Source organism: Cricetulus griseus, chromosome 7, assembly GCF_003668045.3.
Source record: "Cricetulus griseus strain 17A/GY chromosome 7, alternate assembly CriGri-PICRH-1.0, whole genome shotgun sequence".
Classification (NCBI taxonomy): Eukaryota; Metazoa; Chordata; class Mammalia; order Rodentia; family Cricetidae; genus Cricetulus; species Cricetulus griseus.
The window spans coordinates 119,974,824-119,994,246 of record NC_048600.1 but is presented as its reverse complement, the minus strand read 5'-3'; the positions used below and the strand labels follow the sequence as shown (position 1 = coordinate 119,994,246).

At 43.9% G+C, this 19,423-nt stretch overlaps 1 protein-coding gene across 11 annotated transcripts in view; it reads left to right on the top strand.

The window, feature by feature from the left end:
* Positions 1-15,639, top strand: part of Bptf (bromodomain PHD finger transcription factor) — an 87,835-nt gene extending 72,196 nt beyond the window's left edge. For 5 of the 11 annotated variants that reach the window (XM_027427773.2, XM_027427772.2, XM_027427769.2 and 2 more), the window contains 6 exons: positions 1,736-2,079; positions 4,257-4,430; positions 5,139-5,331; positions 6,244-6,328; positions 8,820-9,006; positions 13,569-15,639. In XM_027427773.2, the coding sequence (XP_027283574.2) occupies positions 1,736-2,079; positions 4,257-4,430; positions 5,139-5,331; positions 6,244-6,328; positions 8,820-9,006; positions 13,569-13,605 (1,020 nt within the window). In that variant the 3' untranslated portion in view covers positions 13,606-15,639. Of the gene's footprint in view, positions 1-1,735; positions 2,080-4,256; positions 4,431-5,138; positions 5,332-6,243; positions 6,329-8,819; positions 9,007-12,813 lie in introns of all 11 variants that reach the window. The other 6 variants (XM_027427777.2, XM_027427775.2, XM_027427776.2 and 3 more) reach the window with 3 other exon arrangements.
* The last annotated feature ends 3,784 nt before the right edge of the window (positions 15,640-19,423 follow it).

The following is a 19,423-nucleotide window of genomic DNA, read 5'->3' as shown; positions in this document are numbered from 1 at the left end:
ATAAATAAATAAATATGAAAAACATAAAATTTTAAATGTAAAACAGAAAACAAAATACTAAGAAAATATTGTTGCCATTTTTGAAATCTTGGGAAGCAATTCTTATAGTTGTTTTATTCTCTATTTCATTTTCTCTTTTGTTTGTTTGTTTGTTTGTTTTTTGAGACAGGGTTTCTCTGTATTGCTTTGGAGCCTGTCCTAGAACTCGCTCTGTAGAATAGGCTGGCCTCAAAATCACAGAGATCCGCCAGCCTCTGCCTCCCAAGTGCTCATTTTCTCTTTCTATAAACATCTATATAAAGCCTCTGCCTTTGATTTGCTTCCAACAGGATCTTTAGCCCAGGACTGGCTTCAAACTCCTGGGCCTCCTGCTTCAGCCTCATGAATGCTGGGATGATGACCTGTACCCCAAGTCCAGGGCAGGCTCTCCTTTAGAATGTGTAGGACTCCTTCCTATAGGTGCCAGGGTTCCATCCAGTTAGCCTTATTGCAGCCACTGTTGCTCATCTGCTGGAAACTCTGCATGTCTTGAAGAGCAACAGGCAGTTGTTACAGCCCTTTTTCAGCTGCAGTTGGTGTATTGGGATTTTTTTTTTTTTTAAGATTTTATTTATTTATTTATTTATTTATTTATTTATTATATGTGCAACATTGTGCTTCCATGTATCAGAAGAAGGCACCAGATCTCATAACGATGGTTGTGAGCCACCATGTAGTTGCTGGGAATTGAACTCAGGACCTCTGGAAGAGCAGTCAGTGCTCTTAACCTCTGAGCCATCCCTCCAGCCACATGTGTTGGGATTTTTTTGAGACAGGGTGGATTAGCATTTTAAAAGAGTGTTACAAGCTTTACAGTGGTGGCACACACCTTTAATCCCAGCACTCTGGAGGCAGAGGCAGGCGGATCTCTGTGAGTTTGAGACCAGCCTGGTCTACAAGAGCTAGTTCCAGGACAGCCTCCAAAGCCACAGAGAAACCTTGTCTTGAAAAACAAAACAAAAAAAGTGTCCCAGTTTAGTTGAGCCCTAAGGTCAGTGTGTGTGTGTGTGTGGGGGGGTCCCATCCCAGCCTCTCATCATCTCTGTAGAAATGTGACAAGCACTTTTACCCACTGAACCATCTCACGGGCTCAGGGTACTCATTTTTGGCTAAGCATGTTTAGAGAAACTAGTGTTGTTTTGGGAGGTGTTTGTTTGTTTTGTTTTGAGACAAGGTCTCACGTAGGCCAGATGAGTCTCAAGCTCAACAGTGTTGCAAAGGACAACCTTTAATTTGTAATCTTCTTGCTTCTCTGTCATAGCTCGGGCTATGCACCCAGTTAGAACATTGTGTATTTTGTTGCCTAGGTCTACTATCTTAAATCCAAGCAAAGCATGGTAAACAAGGACAGTCTTTCTCTTACTCCCTCCAGGCCTTGCTTTGAGTCTTGTGTTTGGTTCCTGTGCAGACTCCTAACAGGAGCTGCTTGAATGAGTGTGATACACGGTTTTTCCCAGCACTCAGGAGGCAGAGGCAGGTGGATCTCTCTGAGTTCTAGGCCAGCCTGGTCTGCAGATCAAGTTTCAGGACAGCCAGGGCTATACAGAGAAACAAAAAAACAAAAAGAATGGTGTGTGGGGCAGGGGTGGGGGGACTGTGGGTGATATTTGCCAGGTGGGGATAATGTCCAGGTCCTGCCCAGGTTGCTCCTTCCCATAACCCTGGTGATCGTCTGTCTGTCTTCACTTGACCACAGGAAGAGCTGAAGAGAGACCTGAAAATGAAGAGAGAGAGAGACATGGCACAGTTGGTACAGGTCAGTGCTGCTGCAGTGTCCACACCCTCAGTGCCAGCGCCAGTTCCAGCCCCACCAGCAGCAGCCTCTCCAGCCCCACCTCCTCCTTCACCTCCCTTGGCACACAGTGTGCCATCTGCGGGCCACCCCACAACCCCACTGCCTGTCGCTTCCCAGAAGAGGAAGCGGGAGGAGGAGAAGGACTCCAAATCCAAGAAAAAGAAGATGATCTCCACGACCTCCAAGGAGGCCAAGAAAGACACCCGGCTGTACTGTATCTGCAAGACGCCCTACGACGAGTCCAAGTAAGTGCCTGTCCCCAGCTTCGCTGTTGAGTGAGCAGTTGGCAGCACGGGTGAGGGCGAGCCAGTGTGAGGCTGGGCTTCATCTTGCATCTGATACTTGGCCTGACACAGTGCAGTAAGGGGGCTGTTCCACACGCTCATGGGTCTTGCTTGTCCTCAGCAATGTCCTTTTCTGTCAAAAACAAGCTTGCTGTGGCCTCTTTGCTTTCCCAAAGCGCTTTGTGGACTTGCTCCTAATCAATCTGCCAGCACTGTGTCTTGCAGCCCAGAGTCCATTCCAAAATGGATGGCACAGAGGTGTCACATCAGTTCCCTTTTTTAAAAAATATTTTTGTCTAAGGTTCCACTATCTTATTGGAAACAAAAGCAAAAAAAAAAAAAAAAAAAAGTGCATAGTGCTCCTTTACCGCACTTTGTGAGTTTGACATTCAAAAATTGATGGGCACAGTATTTGGAAGCTGTTTTTGACAGTCTTGACTTATATTTGGTAACATAAATGAGATTTTAGAGATACTAGTCCATAAATATACTTTCTTGTTCCTGTTTTTGTTTTTGTTTTTTTTTTTCAGTTATTATTCACTGTTTAACTTCTGTTGAACATGCTAATATAGACCAGTATTTTACAGTACGAAAAGTTTAACTGTGCTTTAAAAACATGATCTAGAACTAGAAATTTTTAGTGTCTGTATGTGGTTTCACAGAAGCCACTCCAATGGTGCTGCCTAAGTCACCATCGGTTTGCAAATGTCCGGTGGAAACTCTGCAGGGAGACAAGCTGCCTGTAGAACTCAGTAGCGTGTAAACGTCTTCACTTCACACTGTGTGTCCCTCATCAGTGGTTGTCCATCATGTAAAGAGTGGCACTCTGTGAACTAATTCCCCCTGTAATGCAGTACATGTGTGCCTCACTTTAAGTAAAACACACGGAGGAACCTGACATAATATTCAGTCCACAGAAGATCATTTTGACACAGCTTTCCTGGGGTACTGACGTTGCTTAAAATGAGGTACACCTGTACATGTGCTCATTGTGTTAAGACTGCCCATTATTTTTTTTTTAGTTTGCCATTGACATTTCAACACAACAGGCTCCTTCACTCCCTGTCATTGTTGGAGTAAGGAGGGTTTTATCAGTGCTTTGTGACCTCAGACCAGACCAGACTGGTTTGGACATTGAGTCACTAGCTGCTAAGGAGAGTTACTAAAAATGGAAACTCAGGTCCTGAAGTTCCCTCCAGAGCATGTGGCACCTGAAGAGGCAACATTTCAATTGCCTTATCTGGTCCTCACCTGAGGCAGGGCATGTGGGAGTCGTGGTTCAAAAACAAGGGTCACTGGGAACAGGTTGGCATCTCACTGTGTGTCACTCCTGCCCTGCACAGTCATGAAGCATCCCTCTAGGTTAACTTACAGCGCTGCCTGGTGGCGTGGAAGGGACCAGTGATGGCAAGGCCAGCCTGGTAGCCTGTGAGCAATGCAGTCCTGCATTTGCTGCTTGTGACTGCTCCCCAGGACCCCGTGTCACAGAACCTGGGCTCCATTACATGCTTCCCTCACACACTCCCCGTACCAACTCAGTGAACAGGAATGACTGCATACATGGACCTCTCCTAGTTTCCCTTCATATCACGTTGGACCATGTGTCTTCTCCACCTGGCTGGCCTGCATGTTCCTTGTGCTGTAACTTCTCCTCAGTGTTTTATGCTTCGCTTCGTTTCCAACTGCAAATTGTGAGATACATTTTCAAACCTATCTAAGAAATAGCCCTGATATTGAAATGGCTTCTGTAGAATAGGTTTGACAGATGTAAGTCTTTGATTCTTTGGCTTTGGTTTTTGTGCCTGTTACAGTTTCACACACATTCATTACGAGGAAGCCATTATCATTGGTGTGTTGTTTTTTATTTTTTATTTTTTCAAATTCCAATATGTTTTTAAAGACCCATATTTCACTAAACAGTGTGTTTGCTGAAATTGACATGAGTGATGACGTGTCCACCCTTGGTACCGTGTCAGATGCTGTAGTTTGCCACTGGTAGAATGGTTGGATTCAGTATTTAGCTGACTCATTGCAGAAATTACCCTGTAAGAAAGTGAATCAGCGTAGGGAAGACAGATTTACATGCCATGCAGCTCAAAATGACAACTACATTGTCATTTCATTGTGAATACTTTTAGGTTCTATATTGGCTGTGATCTTTGTACTAACTGGTATCATGGAGAATGTGTTGGCATCACAGAAAAGGAGGCTAAGAAAATGGATGTGTACATCTGTAATGATTGTAAGCGGGCACAAGAGGGCAGCAGTGAGGAATTGTACTGTATCTGCAGGACACCTTATGATGAGTCACAGTGAGTTGATAAGAGCATCTGTTTGACAATTCAGGAAGCCGCATTGCTCAACTGGTCACTTACTCTGAAAATGAAAAGCAGGGCCTCTCTGCTGTGTGTGTTACACACCTACATTACAAAGCCTTTCCAGTTTTTTTCTCTTTTCCCTCTTTCTCTCTCCTTCAAAATGTATGTTGCTTCCTAGTGAATGATTGAGTTGCATTGGGGGAAATGTGGTTATGACAGTAGATTTGATTCTCCAATATGTAATAGAAAGTAATGAAAACAGCCTGATGGTGGGACTTCACCTTGTCTGAAGGGATGCTGTGTTACAGGCCAGAGAAGCACCCTTTAGGATGAGCTGTGGCTGCTACTAGCTCACTGATTTTGAACTCTCATTTGATACGGGACTACTTGAAAGAATTTTTTTTTTCCTTATTTTGTTTTGACCTTTAAAATCAATCAAATGTTTTACTTTTTTTTTCCCCTCAAAATTGGTTCTACAGTAGCACATAGTACTTTTAATACATGTTTACTATTGTTCTTAGCATCCAAAGTATTTGGTTAACACATTGGAATGTCAGTCTTGAGTAGTAAAACCCTAATACTGGAGTTATTTTATATCCCAGGGGTTAGCCAATTTTCAGTTGCATGATGGTTTTTAAAGGGAAATCTAAGTATAAGTATCTTGTTCTTCCCGGCCTCACATTTCCATTTTGGATCTTGCAGATTTTATATTGGCTGCGATCGATGTCAGAATTGGTACCACGGGCGCTGTGTTGGCATCTTGCAAAGTGAGGCAGAGCTCATTGATGAGTATGTCTGTCCACAGTGCCAGTCGACAGAAGATGCCATGACGGTGCTCACACCACTGACAGAGAAAGACTATGAGGGCTTGAAGAGGGTGCTACGCTCCTTACAGGTGAGAGACTGCCAGGTGCAGCATCTAAAGATGAAACCAGAGCCGCCTGACCCTGCCCGTCTCGGGTTTGAACTTGCCATTCTCCAGTGAGCACACTTGGCTGTGTCCCAGCACTAGGTGCAAAGTGGTGGACAAAGTGCACTTTCATATGTGCCAGTGACATGAAGTTTCCCAAATGCAACATCTAGCTGTGACTTATCTAGCCCTAGAGTCATAGGGCATTTGGTTTCACTTCAGTTCTACTTTTAAAGAAAACTGTGTCTTGAAGGCATAGATGAGCAAACAGTTTGATTCTAGTCTGGTTATTCTCTCACTAGAAATGAAAGAAAAGGGGAGATTGGGAGTGTTAGAGATGAGTTGAGACAAGACATTGGATTACATCTCTGCTGTAGCCACAGTCACAGTGCCAGAAGAACTGGGAAGTTAGTCCCAGTTCCTGGCTGTTTACCAGCCGTCCCTGCCACCTCATTACCCGGCAGTGGTAATCACTGTACACTTTGAACCGTCCAACCCAGCTGACTGAGGGATTGCTGTGCCAGCATTCCTCAGCTGACAGGTCATCACAGAGGAACCAGAATATAGGCTTCATGACTGTCTTGCTGGTGCCCCACACCTGTCACCAAGGACCTCAGAGCCACCTTGGAGGACAAATTGTAATTGCCACCTGTGTAAACCATTTCATTTCTTGAATGTAAAGCTGACTTGAATTTTCAGGCTTTGTTGATCCAGTAAGTCTGCTGAATTTGTGTGTGTGTGTGTGTGTGTGTGTGTGTGAGAGAGAGAGAGAGAGAGAGAGAGAGAGAGAGAGAGAGAGAGAGAGAGAGTGTGTGTGTGTGTGTGTGCCTGTGCGCGAGCGCGTGTGCGTATGTTAGCACTTCCACTAACAGTAATGACGCTTGTTCTGTATTGTAGGCCCATAAGATGGCTTGGCCTTTCCTTGAGCCGGTAGACCCCAATGATGCACCAGACTATTACGGTGTTATTAAAGAGCCAATGGGTAAGTGCTTGAGATGAATAGGAAGGCGCTTCTCAGGAGTCATGGGAAGCCTTCTGTTGTCCATGACGCTGCTGTATCAGGAGGGTGTCTTGGGCATGCAGGTGACAGTGCAGACTGTATCGGTTACTTTGAATAGTCACTAGAGATAGCTTTTGAAGCTGGGTCTCATAAGCACCCTTAGTCCAGCTTGGCTCAGACTCCTCCTGCCTGCACCTTCCCAGTGCTAAGGTTTCTGGAGGGAACCACTGCCACCTGGGAATATCTGTTGAAATTTACATATGCATGCCTTTGAGCTAGCAGCTTAACTCAAGTGTAGTCATGGCAGCAGTCCAGGGGCCACTGAGTCACACTGTATGTGAGTAGGGCTGTACAGATGTAAAAAGAATGGGTGGGATCAGGGAACCCAGCCTAATGGACCAGCAGATCCAGCAACCACAGTGTAGAGCCTAGGGAATATAGATCCTTTCTTTCCCAGGAGAAAAACACTAGTAGACGAGGTAAAACCTAGCATATCAAGAGGGGAGCTACATGCAGTTGCATTTCAGAGAATATGCCAGCCAATGAAGTTAAAAAACTAGCTGGCCTTGGTGGCGCACGCCTTTAATCCCAGCACTCAGGAGGAAGAGGCAGGCCGATCTCTGTGAGTTGGAGGCCAGCCTGGTCTCCAGAGCAAGTGCCAGGATAGTCTCCAAAGCTACACAGAGAAACCCTGTCTCGGGAAAAAAAAAAAAAAAGTGTGCCTCCAAAGAGCAAAACAAACCAAGTAAACAAATATACAATCTATGAGTCAATAGCTCAGGGAGACCATTTGCCTTACAAACTTAGAGGCCTGGACAGGCAATGGTGCCGTTCCCCTGCTGGTCTCTCCAGAGCAGTGGCTCTGATGGCTTTGTGTAGCTTACAGGTTGAGTTTACTGGAGCTGGAGAGATGGTGCAAAGGGTAGGACAGCTGGCTGTTCTGCCTACAGGCCCAGGTTTGAGTCCCAGCACCCATGATACTTGGTGGTTACACCAACTGTAGCACAAGGGGATCCAACTTCCTCACCCCTGCTCAGCACGTGAACATGATGTTTCAGAACTGCAAAGTTCTTTTTGTTGTTGTCTTTCAAGACAGGGTTTCTCTGTGTAACAGCCATAGCTATCCTGGAACTCTCTCTGTAGACCAGGCTGGTCTCAAACTCACAGAGATCAGCCTGCCTCTGCCTCCCGAGTGCTGGGATTAAAGGTGTGCACCACCACCACCCAGCTTAAAATTGAATAGTTCTTAATTTATTATCCAACTTCAGCTTTTAAAATTATATTTGTCTTGTAGTTTTTGTTTGTTTTGTTTTGGGGGGTTTTGGTTTTTTGAGACAGGGTTTCTCTGTATTGCTTTGGATCCTGTCCTGGAACTCACTCTGTAAACCAGACTGGCCTCGAACTCACAGAGATCTACCTGTCTCTGCCTCCCAACTGCTGGGATTAAAAGCATACAGCACCACCACCCAGCTGATTATAGTTTTTGAGAGATTTCATTCTCTAGCCCAGGTTGGCCTTGATCTCCCACTCAAAGCTATCAGCTCCTGGGTTCCTGGGCTGACAGTGTGAACTGCTCCTCAGATTCTCTTTTGCAGAGCCAGGATGCTTTCCTGTCTCTTTCCTTTGCTTTTGTTAATGTCAGCTCAACATAATGTGCACCTGTTCTTAGACATGTGGAGGAAATGCAGACCTGCAGCACATCGGTGAGAGGAGAGAAAGCTGCCCACTGTGCCTAGGTTTTAAGCAATAAAATGTCCAGTCATCTCCACTCCCTTTTTGCTTTGAAATGCGGTCTCAATCTGTAGTCCTGGGGTGCTGGAATTACTGGTGTGCACCATCATTCCCAGAGACAATTGTATATTTACTAAAAGTTCATAAATGTATGTAAAAATGTCTAGATGGTGTAGACTAATTTTAAAATGGTTGCTTTGAGGGCTGAGGGAACCAGCATGGTGTTACTGAGCCTGATATAAGATCATAAAGCCACTACTACAGATGGCATTTATTCATAATTCTACATTGTGCTGATAATTTGGAATTTTAATTAGCCTTAGTCAGTATGCATGGTTGTTTGTGTTTGCTGTTTTACTATATGGTGCACACCTTTATGTGGCTCTCTGAGTTTTGAGGCAGCCTGGTCTACAGAGTGAGTTTCAGGACAGCCAGGGTTTCACAGAGAGACCCTGTCTTGAAAAAACTAACAATAAGAAGCAGTTGAATGAAAGCTGTTCTGTGTAGTTAACTAGTAATGACAGCGCCTCCTGAGCAGCAGCCAGGATTAGTGTCTTAGAGCTCAAAACAGAAACAGTAATGACCAGTTGGAGGCATCCTCGCCTATTCCACTAGATGTGGGATGGCACGTTCAGAAGGGTTCCAAGTAAACACACATGTTGAGTTGACGAGCACTGCGGGACGTGATCATATTGGGAGAGCCTTAAAACTGTGAACATATTTTATCTTTTCTGTTTTTAAGACCTTGCCACCATGGAAGAGAGAATACAAAAACGGTATTATGAAAAGCTGACAGAGTTCGTGGCAGATATGACCAAAATTTTTGATAACTGCCGTTACTACAATCCCAGTGACTCCCCCTTTTACCAATGTGCAGAAGTTCTTGAGTCATTCTTTGTACAGAAACTGAAAGGATTCAAGGCTAGCAGGTAAGCATGGATGTTCAGTAAGCTGATGAAAATCACTTCTTCAAATCACTACTGTCCTACTAAAGGATCGGCCAGTGGTTTGTTCATAGTAAGTTTGTTCCCTCAAATAAAAATACTGTTCCTACAAAGTCAAGACTACAACATTACACTAGGCATGGCAATATACAACTTTAATCCCCGCACTCAGGAGTCAAGAGTTTGTGATTTTGAGGCCAGCCTGGTCTACATAGTGAGACCCTGTCTGAACAAATCAAAAAGATGATGGTTTTGTAGTCTACTTTTCAGGATGAGAGCAGGTCATTACTGAGAAAGCCCGGTGTCTATTAATGTGGTCAAAATGAAGTCACTTTGTAAATGCTGTCCGTGGGAGTCTGTCTGCAGGGCCTGTGACAAGCAAGGAAGGCTCTGGCTCCATTTGAGCCACCCACAGAGTCAGCAAGCAAGAGGGCTATCCATACTCTCCTTGCGTTATGTGAGCTGCACCTTAGAAGTCATCAAATGATAGTTTTTCAGGTGCTTTTTCTAGGCTATGCTAGATCTTAAGTCCTCTGAGTCTTTCTAAATCATAAAAACATTGTAGCAATTTTGCATGACATTTTGTTGTCTTACCTTCATGCCCTTCCTTTTCTCAGTCCCGTCTCAAGCCCATGTGTTTGGCGCCTCTCCAGGGGCAACAGCTCTGTCACAGCTACCATTCTGTAGCCTTAAAAATCATCATTCACCGCACCGTGTCCACCCTCCCACCCGCTCAGTCATCCCAGACATTCTGGCCATGTAACTTGGGTGGGTCGGGGCCTGGGCATCTGTGTATTGTATCAGCTATTCCTAAAAGATTCCATAGCAAGTATTAGAGTCAATGTTGTGGGCTTGAAGCAAAGCTCAGTGACAGAGCACTGGCATGCATTCTCAGGGCCTGGGTTTACTCCCCACTGCACACAGTAACACAGTGTTCTGCCTCCTAACTTCCCTCTGAGGAAAGTCTTGGGGCTGTTTGTCTTTCTTCTCCCATAGCAAGGTAGGTGGTTCCCAAGAGCTGTATTTTAGACAGTGTTGGAACATGGAGAGTAGAGGAGGTTTTGAAAAGATAAAAGCAGAGAGTACACTGAAATCTCATCAGTGGTGAGCAGATGGAAAAAGATCAGTCCAGTACAAATCTAATCCAGCTGCTTCTAGACAATTCCGGAGAGGTCCCAACATATTGCCCAGAGAGCCCCACATATGTGAATTCCGACATTTAATAGGAAGACTCAGAGGAAAGTAACCTAAGATCCATGTAGTTATTTTGGAAGTGTTGCTGTCATCTAGCACACGAAGACCAGAGAAGCTGCTTGCCAGACTGCTGGGCAGGCCAGCCTCCGTGACAAAGAATGAGCCATCCTCAGAATATCATGAGGGACACTAAAAAATTCATTCTTCACTGAAGTCACTGGAGATCAAGTTGGAGACTTAGCAGATCCCGTCTCAAATAGCAGCTCCATCAGGGAGCTCTGAACTCACCCACAGTACCCGCCAGGTGGTACCTCTTGTGAAGATTAGCAGACACCCAAGAACAGCCAGAAATGCAGGGAAAGCCTGCATCAAAAAGGAAGGCTCCACAGTGGAGCAGAAAACATGCCCCTGTGTTGTGTCCCAAGAAACTGTCAAGCACGCTGGTGAACAGATTATTGGGAGTAACAAAACCTGACTAAGATAGTAAAATTAGGAAAAGACAAAATTGAAAGTGATGAAAGTTCACATCTTGGAAATTATGAAATAAGAATGTTGCTGTGCCTGATACTCAGTGAGAAGCCCAGAGCAACAGAGAAGAAGGAGAAGACCAAGGTCACTATCAGAAAGTAGCACATTGAGCACAAACCCGCTCTGTGCTGCACGGGGATGCTGGGTGGTGAGGGACCTGAGCTCTGCCGTTTGCATCCTTGGGGGGTGGGGGAGCCCTGTGGGTAAACAACCCCAGCATGTGCAGACAGAACACAACAGGGTTAGAGGTCAGTCTTCGCTAAAGGGGAGACTAGATCCCAGCTCCTGAGGAAATGTGGTCAGCGTACAGTATGCAGATGTGAAGATTATGCAGTGAGCACAGGCATGGTTAATGTGTCAGGAAGGGACCTCGTGGGCTACTGTCACAAGGTGTGTGCTCCAGCAGAGATAAGCACATCAAGGAACAAGGCCAGCCGGGGCTACTCACAGAGAAACTGTCTCAAAAAATGGAAGAGGAAAAAAAAAGACAAAGAAAAGAAACAGGACGTTGGGTGCCTGGTGTGGTGACTCCTTCCTTGGTGGTGCATGTCTTTAATCTCAGTACCGAGTGAGACCCTGTCTCAAAAAATAGAGGAAAAGAAAACTAGATGTTAAAGTCCAAGAAACAAGGGGTCCCAGCAACCAACCAAGAATGCCTGCAACCTACAGTGACATTTTTATGGCCAATATGTAACAAGTGTTGATCAGAAGGTGACAATGGAATATGCCCAAGTCAGGAATATCTGGGGAGAGCAAGGGTTTAGACATGAGATAATTAGTTGAAGTTCACAAAACCTAAACCTGTGAATTAACTAGTAGCAGGGGAGGTAAGAAATGCTTTCTCGGGGGCTGGAGAGATGGCTCAGAGGTTAAGAGCACTGACTGCTCTCCCAGAGGTCCAGAGTTCAATTCCCAGCAACCACATGGTGGCTCACAACCATCCCTTATGAGATCTGGTGCCCTCTTCTGGTGTGCAGATATACATGGAAGCAGAATGTTGTATACATAATAAATAAAATAAAATAAAAGCTTTCTCAGAAATGCTGGGTGCTGCAGAGAAAGAGCTCCAGGGTCACAAGGGCTTTAGTTTCTTGAATCAGCCTAAAGAGTATTGTTGAATGATAGAATTGGAAGTTCTAGAAAATAAAATGGGCTCAAAGAGAGAAGCGGGAGAGTGGCTAGGTGAGTTCACTTCTCATTTGCCAAAGCAAAATAAAGTTGGAAGGAGTGAAAAGTGCAGCTAAGGAGCAGAGGAGGAAAACAGTTGTTCCAGGCCTGGTAAAGGAGCAAAGGCCGCAGACCCTTCATAAGTCAGGCGTGGGGGGGGGGGGCTTCCCATTCATGCTCGTGCATTTAGTCATCTGATCGTATTTCTGAAACTACCCTTTTAAAAGTTGGAAAGGAAGGCCTTTGGAGGTAGCTAGGGTCTGGAAGCCCAGTGCTTGGAGCCCTACCTTTGCTGCCAGACTTGCAGGCAGAGTCCCAGAGGGGACAGTGAAGGGGGAGGAAAGGCTTGACAGTCCTGCGGCTTATAGCAAAACAAGGATTTACAGAAGATAGGAAGAGGCTTAGCAACCTACTGGTGTGTGTGTGTGTGTGTGGTGTGTGTGTGTGTGTGTGTGTGTGTGTGTGTGGTGTGTGTGTGTGTGATCAAACCCAGGGCTTCATTAAGTACACATAGTACACACTGGCCTGCACCCCCAGGGGTAAGGGACCACTATGACATCTCGTCACTGGTTTGCTTCCATGGCTGTCTGTATGGTAAGGCATTGGTGTGCATTTAAGAACATCAGAACTGAATTTAGAAATTGGCTCATTTCTGCTCCAGTGGATTAAACATGAAGAGTTGTGCAGAGGCCAGGGTGGCTCCCTGTTGCATTACTGTTTTCTGCTCCAGGCTTCTGCTCTCCCAGTTTAAGGCAGGCACAGGGCAGGCCGTCCTTAAGCCCTCTTCTGTTTCCACTCTTCCCCCTCCGTTTTTAAGTTGCGATCTTCAAGATTGTGTGTACATTATACTCATTTCTTTGTTCTGATTCATTTATACCATCCGTGTTCTTTCTTTTCTTACAGATTGTGATATCTTTAGTCTGAATTTTTAACTGGAATCAGAACTGGATGTTGAGGTCACTCTTTATTGTACCACGTGATTGCCTAATTCAAAATTCCCCTCCCAAAGGTTGAAACCAGTTAATATAATATTTTAATGTTAAATACAGATGTGTAGATACATAAAAAGTCTATTCTGGCAGCCATGTTGGACAATGTGTTTAAAGAATTGTGAATGCTCAGGATGCAGTACTTACCTGCTGTAAAGTGCTACAAGTTAGTCCTGCTGCCTGTACAGTAATTTGGTTACTATCAGAAGTTGTGAATGAAACTGTGAAAAGAGGAGGACTTTCTGGACTTCAATTGAAAAATGTGATGTTAATATTGCTACTTGCCTTCTGGTGGATCTTTCCATTTCCTACATCATTGTAAATAGACAGGCACACACACCTTTTACTATGCTTTTAACACTTCTTTCTGTAAATGTCTTTGTCTCATTTGTTGAAATGGTGTAATCTTAATAAACAATATATGGTCACTTATATATACATATATTTTTAAACATTGGCTTTTTCCAGCGAGCTACCATGTTTACTGTACAGTGAAAAGTTTTACTACTATACTTAAAAGATTTCTTAATTGTTAATTTTCTTATATTTGCTTGCCAAGGATGAGTGACTGCATGGCTGCTTTCCCAGACAGGCCTTGGCATCCACATAAAGTGTCATTGTCTCAGAAATGAAGGGTGCTTAATTGTCCCCTTTTTCTGTATTCTGTAGGTCTCATAACAACAAGCTGCAGTCTACAGCTCCTTAGAGCTCAGCGTGTCACCTAATCGAGACACAGCGAGAGGCTGGTGGCCTGAACTATTTAAGTTACAGCCACATGTTTTCAGTCAGGCTATCCTGACAAGGCTTGACCATAACCTCGTTCCTATTGGTCACAACAGTCCAATTGTATTCTTGGCCAATTTTGTCCAACGGACAAAGGAAAAGCAAAGTCAACGGCACCATTGTCTTGTCAAGAGCAAATGGCTTTACTATTGTGGCAGAAGCAGGAAACTTTTGTTTATTGAAAATAAAAAAAAAAAAGAAAAAGCAAGAAAAAAAAAAGATACTATGGGGTCAAGTGTAACTCCGTGGAAATGCCACGTCTGCTCTTCAGTGAAGAAGCTGTTTAGAGTCTCACAGAAAACTTTTTGACTGTATTTATTTATTGTTGCAAAAAAAAAAAAAAGACGCTTTTTTATTGCTGCCCTCATTCGTCAGCTAATTATTTTTTCTTATAAAATCCAGCCCTGGTTACGTGTATCCATCCTATACCTTATCATGATTCCTGTAGGTGAAGTACAAGGCGACCTCTAGATGTCTTTTCTTTCTATGAAAGGAGCTGCTATGTACACATGTGCACACACAACTGGGAATCAACAATGAGTTTATTGGTCATGGTAGACACAGATGAAGCTTGCAGGAAGGCTGGGATAAGTAAGTGGTCCTGGACTACAGACTTCGTTGCCTTGAATACACCAGTACAAATTGTCATTTACTCTGCACCAGGCTAAATGAGCAAAATCTATTTGAAGGTATCTTGTTTGTAAACATTTGTCAGATTCTAATTTTTTTTCTTTTTGTATGAAAATTCAACTATGGATGTATATGAATCGAAATAAATGGAGATAATTTTTCTCCCACAGATGGAGGTCTCTTTGAATGTGCGCTAATGATTGCTTGTAAGCCCTTGTGGGGAGAGGGGGGCCACCAGGAATCACAGGCAGAAGGCCTGAGTTTCTCCAGTAGAGCAGAGGCCCTTCTTTTCCTAAGTCCCAGTCCATTGTCATCACATCAGAGATCTCTAGGGAGCTGGCCTCTAATAACAGGACTATGACACAGTACGTTACCTTCATCCACCTTCTGTTATTCTAGGCAAATTCCCAGTCACAGGCAGCCCCCTGTCTGTGTGGGGTGAAGGGTGTCGAGATGACCCTGGCCTTCCTTTCTGCTGGTTGGGTTCCTTTGGGTTTTGTTTGTTGCAGTAGGGGAGAGTTGCACAAGCAGGGTGCAGGATAGAGCAGACAGGTGAGTTCTGCATGTGCCTCCTGCCAGTGTTCCCGCCTTCCTTGCCCTTGTGCTGCTGCTCTGTGTTGTGAAATCAGCTGAAGTTGGATTGTACAGCTTCGCAGATGTTCCTAGACTTTGCACTAGTACATATTAGCCTTGTCCTGCTGAATCTAGAATCTACCTAGTTTTTGTTTTTTCAAAGTCTTCTCTGTTTGTTTGGTGTAGCCCTGCTATGCAAAGCCTTCCCCAGCCCGTAGTTTCTTAAAAGGAAACTGTGGCAACAGTTGGCAGTTCTCTCTTCTCCAGGCTCAGGTGTACAGGTTCCTCTGGGCTCACATGCTCTGCTGGAGCCCACTCCCTCTGTACATAAAGATGTCACTTTAGCCTATGCTTACAGCTAAAGGGACTAAAACGCTCAATATGGTAACAAAGTTCTTGCTTAAACTATCAAGGTGGAAGTAGTTCCATACAGGCTATTTTGTCCTTCTAGTTTACAAAAAGAAAATGTTCCATGTTGTAAGCATCGTGCTGATGCAAGAATTCTACATTTGAATGATATGATGTGATTCTGCATCCAGCCACATCACAGTATTCCTGTACTATCTAGTCATATATCTAAGTATATATGGGCTCGATCACTTAAGCTTGTTGCAGCAACAGCTTTCCTACCTGTAGGCAATAGATTGCTATGTTTTTAACAAATTGTAGCAAATTCTAAATAATTCTTTTTGTACGTAATAGGACATTTCATCCTAAAAAAAATAATAATAATAAAGTAATGTTTTTGACATTGGATTCTGTGCAGTTTCTAATGAAACAATGGTTGGTTGGTTCGTTGTTTGATATATTTTCTGTAGCTGTTGGCATTGCCAAGTTGTACAGAAGGGGGGTGGGTTGTGGATTTCTGAGACCGGGAAGATGTTAATTTCATATTGTGTACTTAATGGTATAAAGACTTTTGCAATTTCTATCACCATATAAAGACATTTTATAATTTTATCAGACTATAGAGCTTTAGTCTTTCAAGAGGAATTTTTGAAAAACGTACATTCTTATTTCAAAAGCTGCTTTTCTACTGATTTGAGGAACTTCTGCTGCTCAAAGAAACATTAAGCTGTTTGCTTCGGCAGCCTGAGTGGTCCGATGCGCATTGGTGATATGGTTAGGATGTTTCTGCCTGGGCTTCGCGCCTACAACCTGTACGTTCTTTGCTTTGATAGATTTCTTTGGCTAAAAGCATTTTTAGCATCTCCTGTGCTTCATCTCCAAGTTCACAATTTGAGGCCATTTCATAAGAGATATTTTCATAATGCCTGTGAGGCTTTTCTCTCCTGTGCAAATTCTTCAGGGTTTGTATTTACTGTCCTACAGTAGATCAGCGAAATTGTGACCTTTTGGAGATGTTTCTACAGTAAAGATGACCTTTTTCTCTTTAGAGTGGCCTGGAGTGCTGTGTAGGGACCCTGATAATGTGTTGCTGTTTGTAACTTTTCCTCTTAAGATCTGCAAATAAAACTTCTTTCCCTGTCTCTGTCCATTTGTGTCCCGTCAGATCTCAGTTCTCGGCGTCAGATCTCAGTTCTCGGCGTTTCTGATGTTAGAGCCAACCTGGTGGCTGTACACTTATACTGTGTGTGTGTGTGTGTGTGTGTGTGTGTGTGTGTGTGTGTATGCGCGCGCATGCGCGTGTGCGTGTGCGCGCTCAAGTTATTGGCATGTGTCTGAGTGTTTTGCCTGCATGTATGTATGTGCACCACATGTGTGCCTGATGTCCATGGGGGTCAGAAGAGGGTATTGGATCTCTTGAAACTGGAGTTTACTATGGTTGTGAGCTATGTGGGTGCTGGGAAATGAATCCAGGGCCTCTGCAGGAGTGTTCAGTGATTTTTTTTAACTGCTGAGCCATCTCTCCAGCCCTAGAGTTGACTCTGGAGGCAGATCCCCATCAGGGTCTTGAACTTGGGAGTGTTGTTCTCTCCTGAGCTAAGTACTGGTCCATGGGCGGGGATAGGGGTAACAAGGATGCTGGGAGTGTTTCTAGTTATCTGGTGTAGTTTGAAGAATATTTAGTTACATAAAATGAGATGCTGTGAAAGACATTGCTGAGCATAGCACACCCCTTGATCCAGCATAAACCAAATTTCAACTAATACTGTATTTTCAGACTAACAGAGACCATGCACAAGTGGAGAGAGTGGCCTGCCAGCCACAGGCATTTGCCTGGTCCCCTTAAAAATGAGTTCAGAAGAGAACTGTACAATGCCATATGAGATTTTAGAGGCAGTTTTTAAAACTTAGTGTCACACATACCAAAAGGCAGGAGGAAGGAGGAGACTGTCTTATAGACCTTTTTCTAACAGAAGAAAAACATGCCCTTTCCCCCTCCTTGAATCCTTGAAGTAACAGCTTAATTTGAAGGACAGATGCTATTGAATTGGTTGAAGGCAACTGAGTATTTTGTTGCTAAAGGACTGTTGTGTGTGTACATTGACACAAAGGGCCCTTCAGTCCTTGGAGCATTGAGCCATGTACTGGCGGTGGGACAAAAGGATTCAAGACGACAATGATTTGCTCATTAGATTTTTCTATAAAGTCAGAAATTGCAACCAAGGTCCTGTGTGAATGTTGAAAATGATTTCTTCCAACCTTTTTGCTAACCTGGAATCTCCAGGGTTCTTTTCTGTCTCCTTTTCCAGTGTCCAGCCCACCACTCACTGACACAGACCCAGCCTTGAAGGGTGGCTTTTCTTTCTTTTTATCCAGGCAGTCTCTACAACAAGTGCAGGGTTACTATATAACCCTGACCTCCAAGTTAGGGACAGGTCTATAAGACCTGGGGGTCTGGTATTGGTGTTTTTATGTGTACATATGTGTCTGTAGGAGAGTGTGTACGAAAGTGCCTGAGGGGGCCAGATGTCCTGGGGGTACAGGGAATTAATAGCCACTTGATCTGGACTCCATTCCTCTGTAAAAGCAGCAAGGATCTTAACTGCAATCTTTCAAGCCCTGTCTTCCCCATTTGAGGCCAAAGTCTCTTGTAGCCCAGGCTGGCCTCACACTTAATGAGGCAAGGATGGATGACCTTGATCATCCTCCTGCCTCTGTCTCCTGAATGCTGACATTATAGGCTTACTCTACCGCACTTAGGATTCAAAAACAAAACAGTCTTAATGAATTTGGACATGTGTCATCTTTGGAAAATTCTCTAAAAGACCTTCAGCTGAAAGTTTGTGATATAGTTGCAAAGCCCTTTTTTTGTCCCACGAGTATAGGGCCAATCTGGCCTCTATAGAAGTACCAGCCAAGGCTGTGTGTGACTTTTCTCAAATCAAAAGAAACAAACAAAAAAGTCACTTAGTAATGCTTTGCCACTAAGTAGAACCTCTCAGCTTTATTTTATTAATGTTTCCCATGTCTGAGGCCAAAGAGGCAATACCATATTGCACATAGTGTTGTGTTTTGTTTTGTTTTGTTTTGTTTTGTTTTTCCTCCCCAGACAGGTCTCTATCCCTGGTCATCCTGGAATTCACTATGTAGACCAGGCTGGCCTCAAATTCACAGAGACCCACTTGGCTGTGCTTCTTCGGTGCTGGGATTAAAGGTGTCCAATACTTCCCGCATTATCATGTTCTTTTGTGAGACAGGGTTTTACGTAGCTCAGGTTGGCCTTGAACTCTTGACACACATCTCTCAGACTCCCAGGCACGGGATTGCTGGCTCACATAACCACATCTGGTTACACATTGTGTCATAAGCTATTGCTGCTTGCTTCCCAGGCAACTCTCCAGTGTTCCTCTACCTTCCCTTTGACAGTCATCATGTTTATGCATCCCATTCTCACTGTGGCTCTGGCTGGTCACAGATACCCACCGCCTCTGCCTCTCCAGGGCTGGGATTGAAGGTTTGTCTATTATGAAATTAACTGAAACACAGCCTGATCCTCTAAAAGAAAAATCAGTATGTCCTTGTAGACTCGAGTATAAAGTAATTAAACTGAGCTAGTGATTGAAGGTTTTTCACACCAAACAAAACAGCTCCACTAAACTAGCCTGTGGACTGGCACTGATGAACAATGCTTCCAGGGTTGGGGGGGAAGGGGGGGAGCCAGGTGCATCCAAGATCTGATTTCAAGGCAAGATTTACTGCTCTGCACACACAGTGGTGATACTGGCTCTTAACAGAAAAATGACACCAGATATACCAGAAAACGTGCTGGATAGATGCCGATTTGACACAGAACAGGTTATTAGGAGCAAGGAGGCATGACAGTACCAGGGACAGTACATCAGGAACACACTTTGAATGGTGTTTTGCTTGAATTAGCCCTTGAAATGTATAATTTTCCTACTTAGCCTGATCTCTGACCCTAATGTCTCATCTAAACAATATTTCATATGTAAATGAGTCCTGATGGGAATGTTTACTCTCATGGGTGCAATTTAAAACTCGATGCTTTAAATACAAAATCTGGCTTGACACATGATAGATACTATTCAAAGTTGTATATTTAAATTCAAGGAAGGTTTTGTGAACTAAATCTACTGAAAAAATGTATTAAATTAAAATAACTTAAAAAA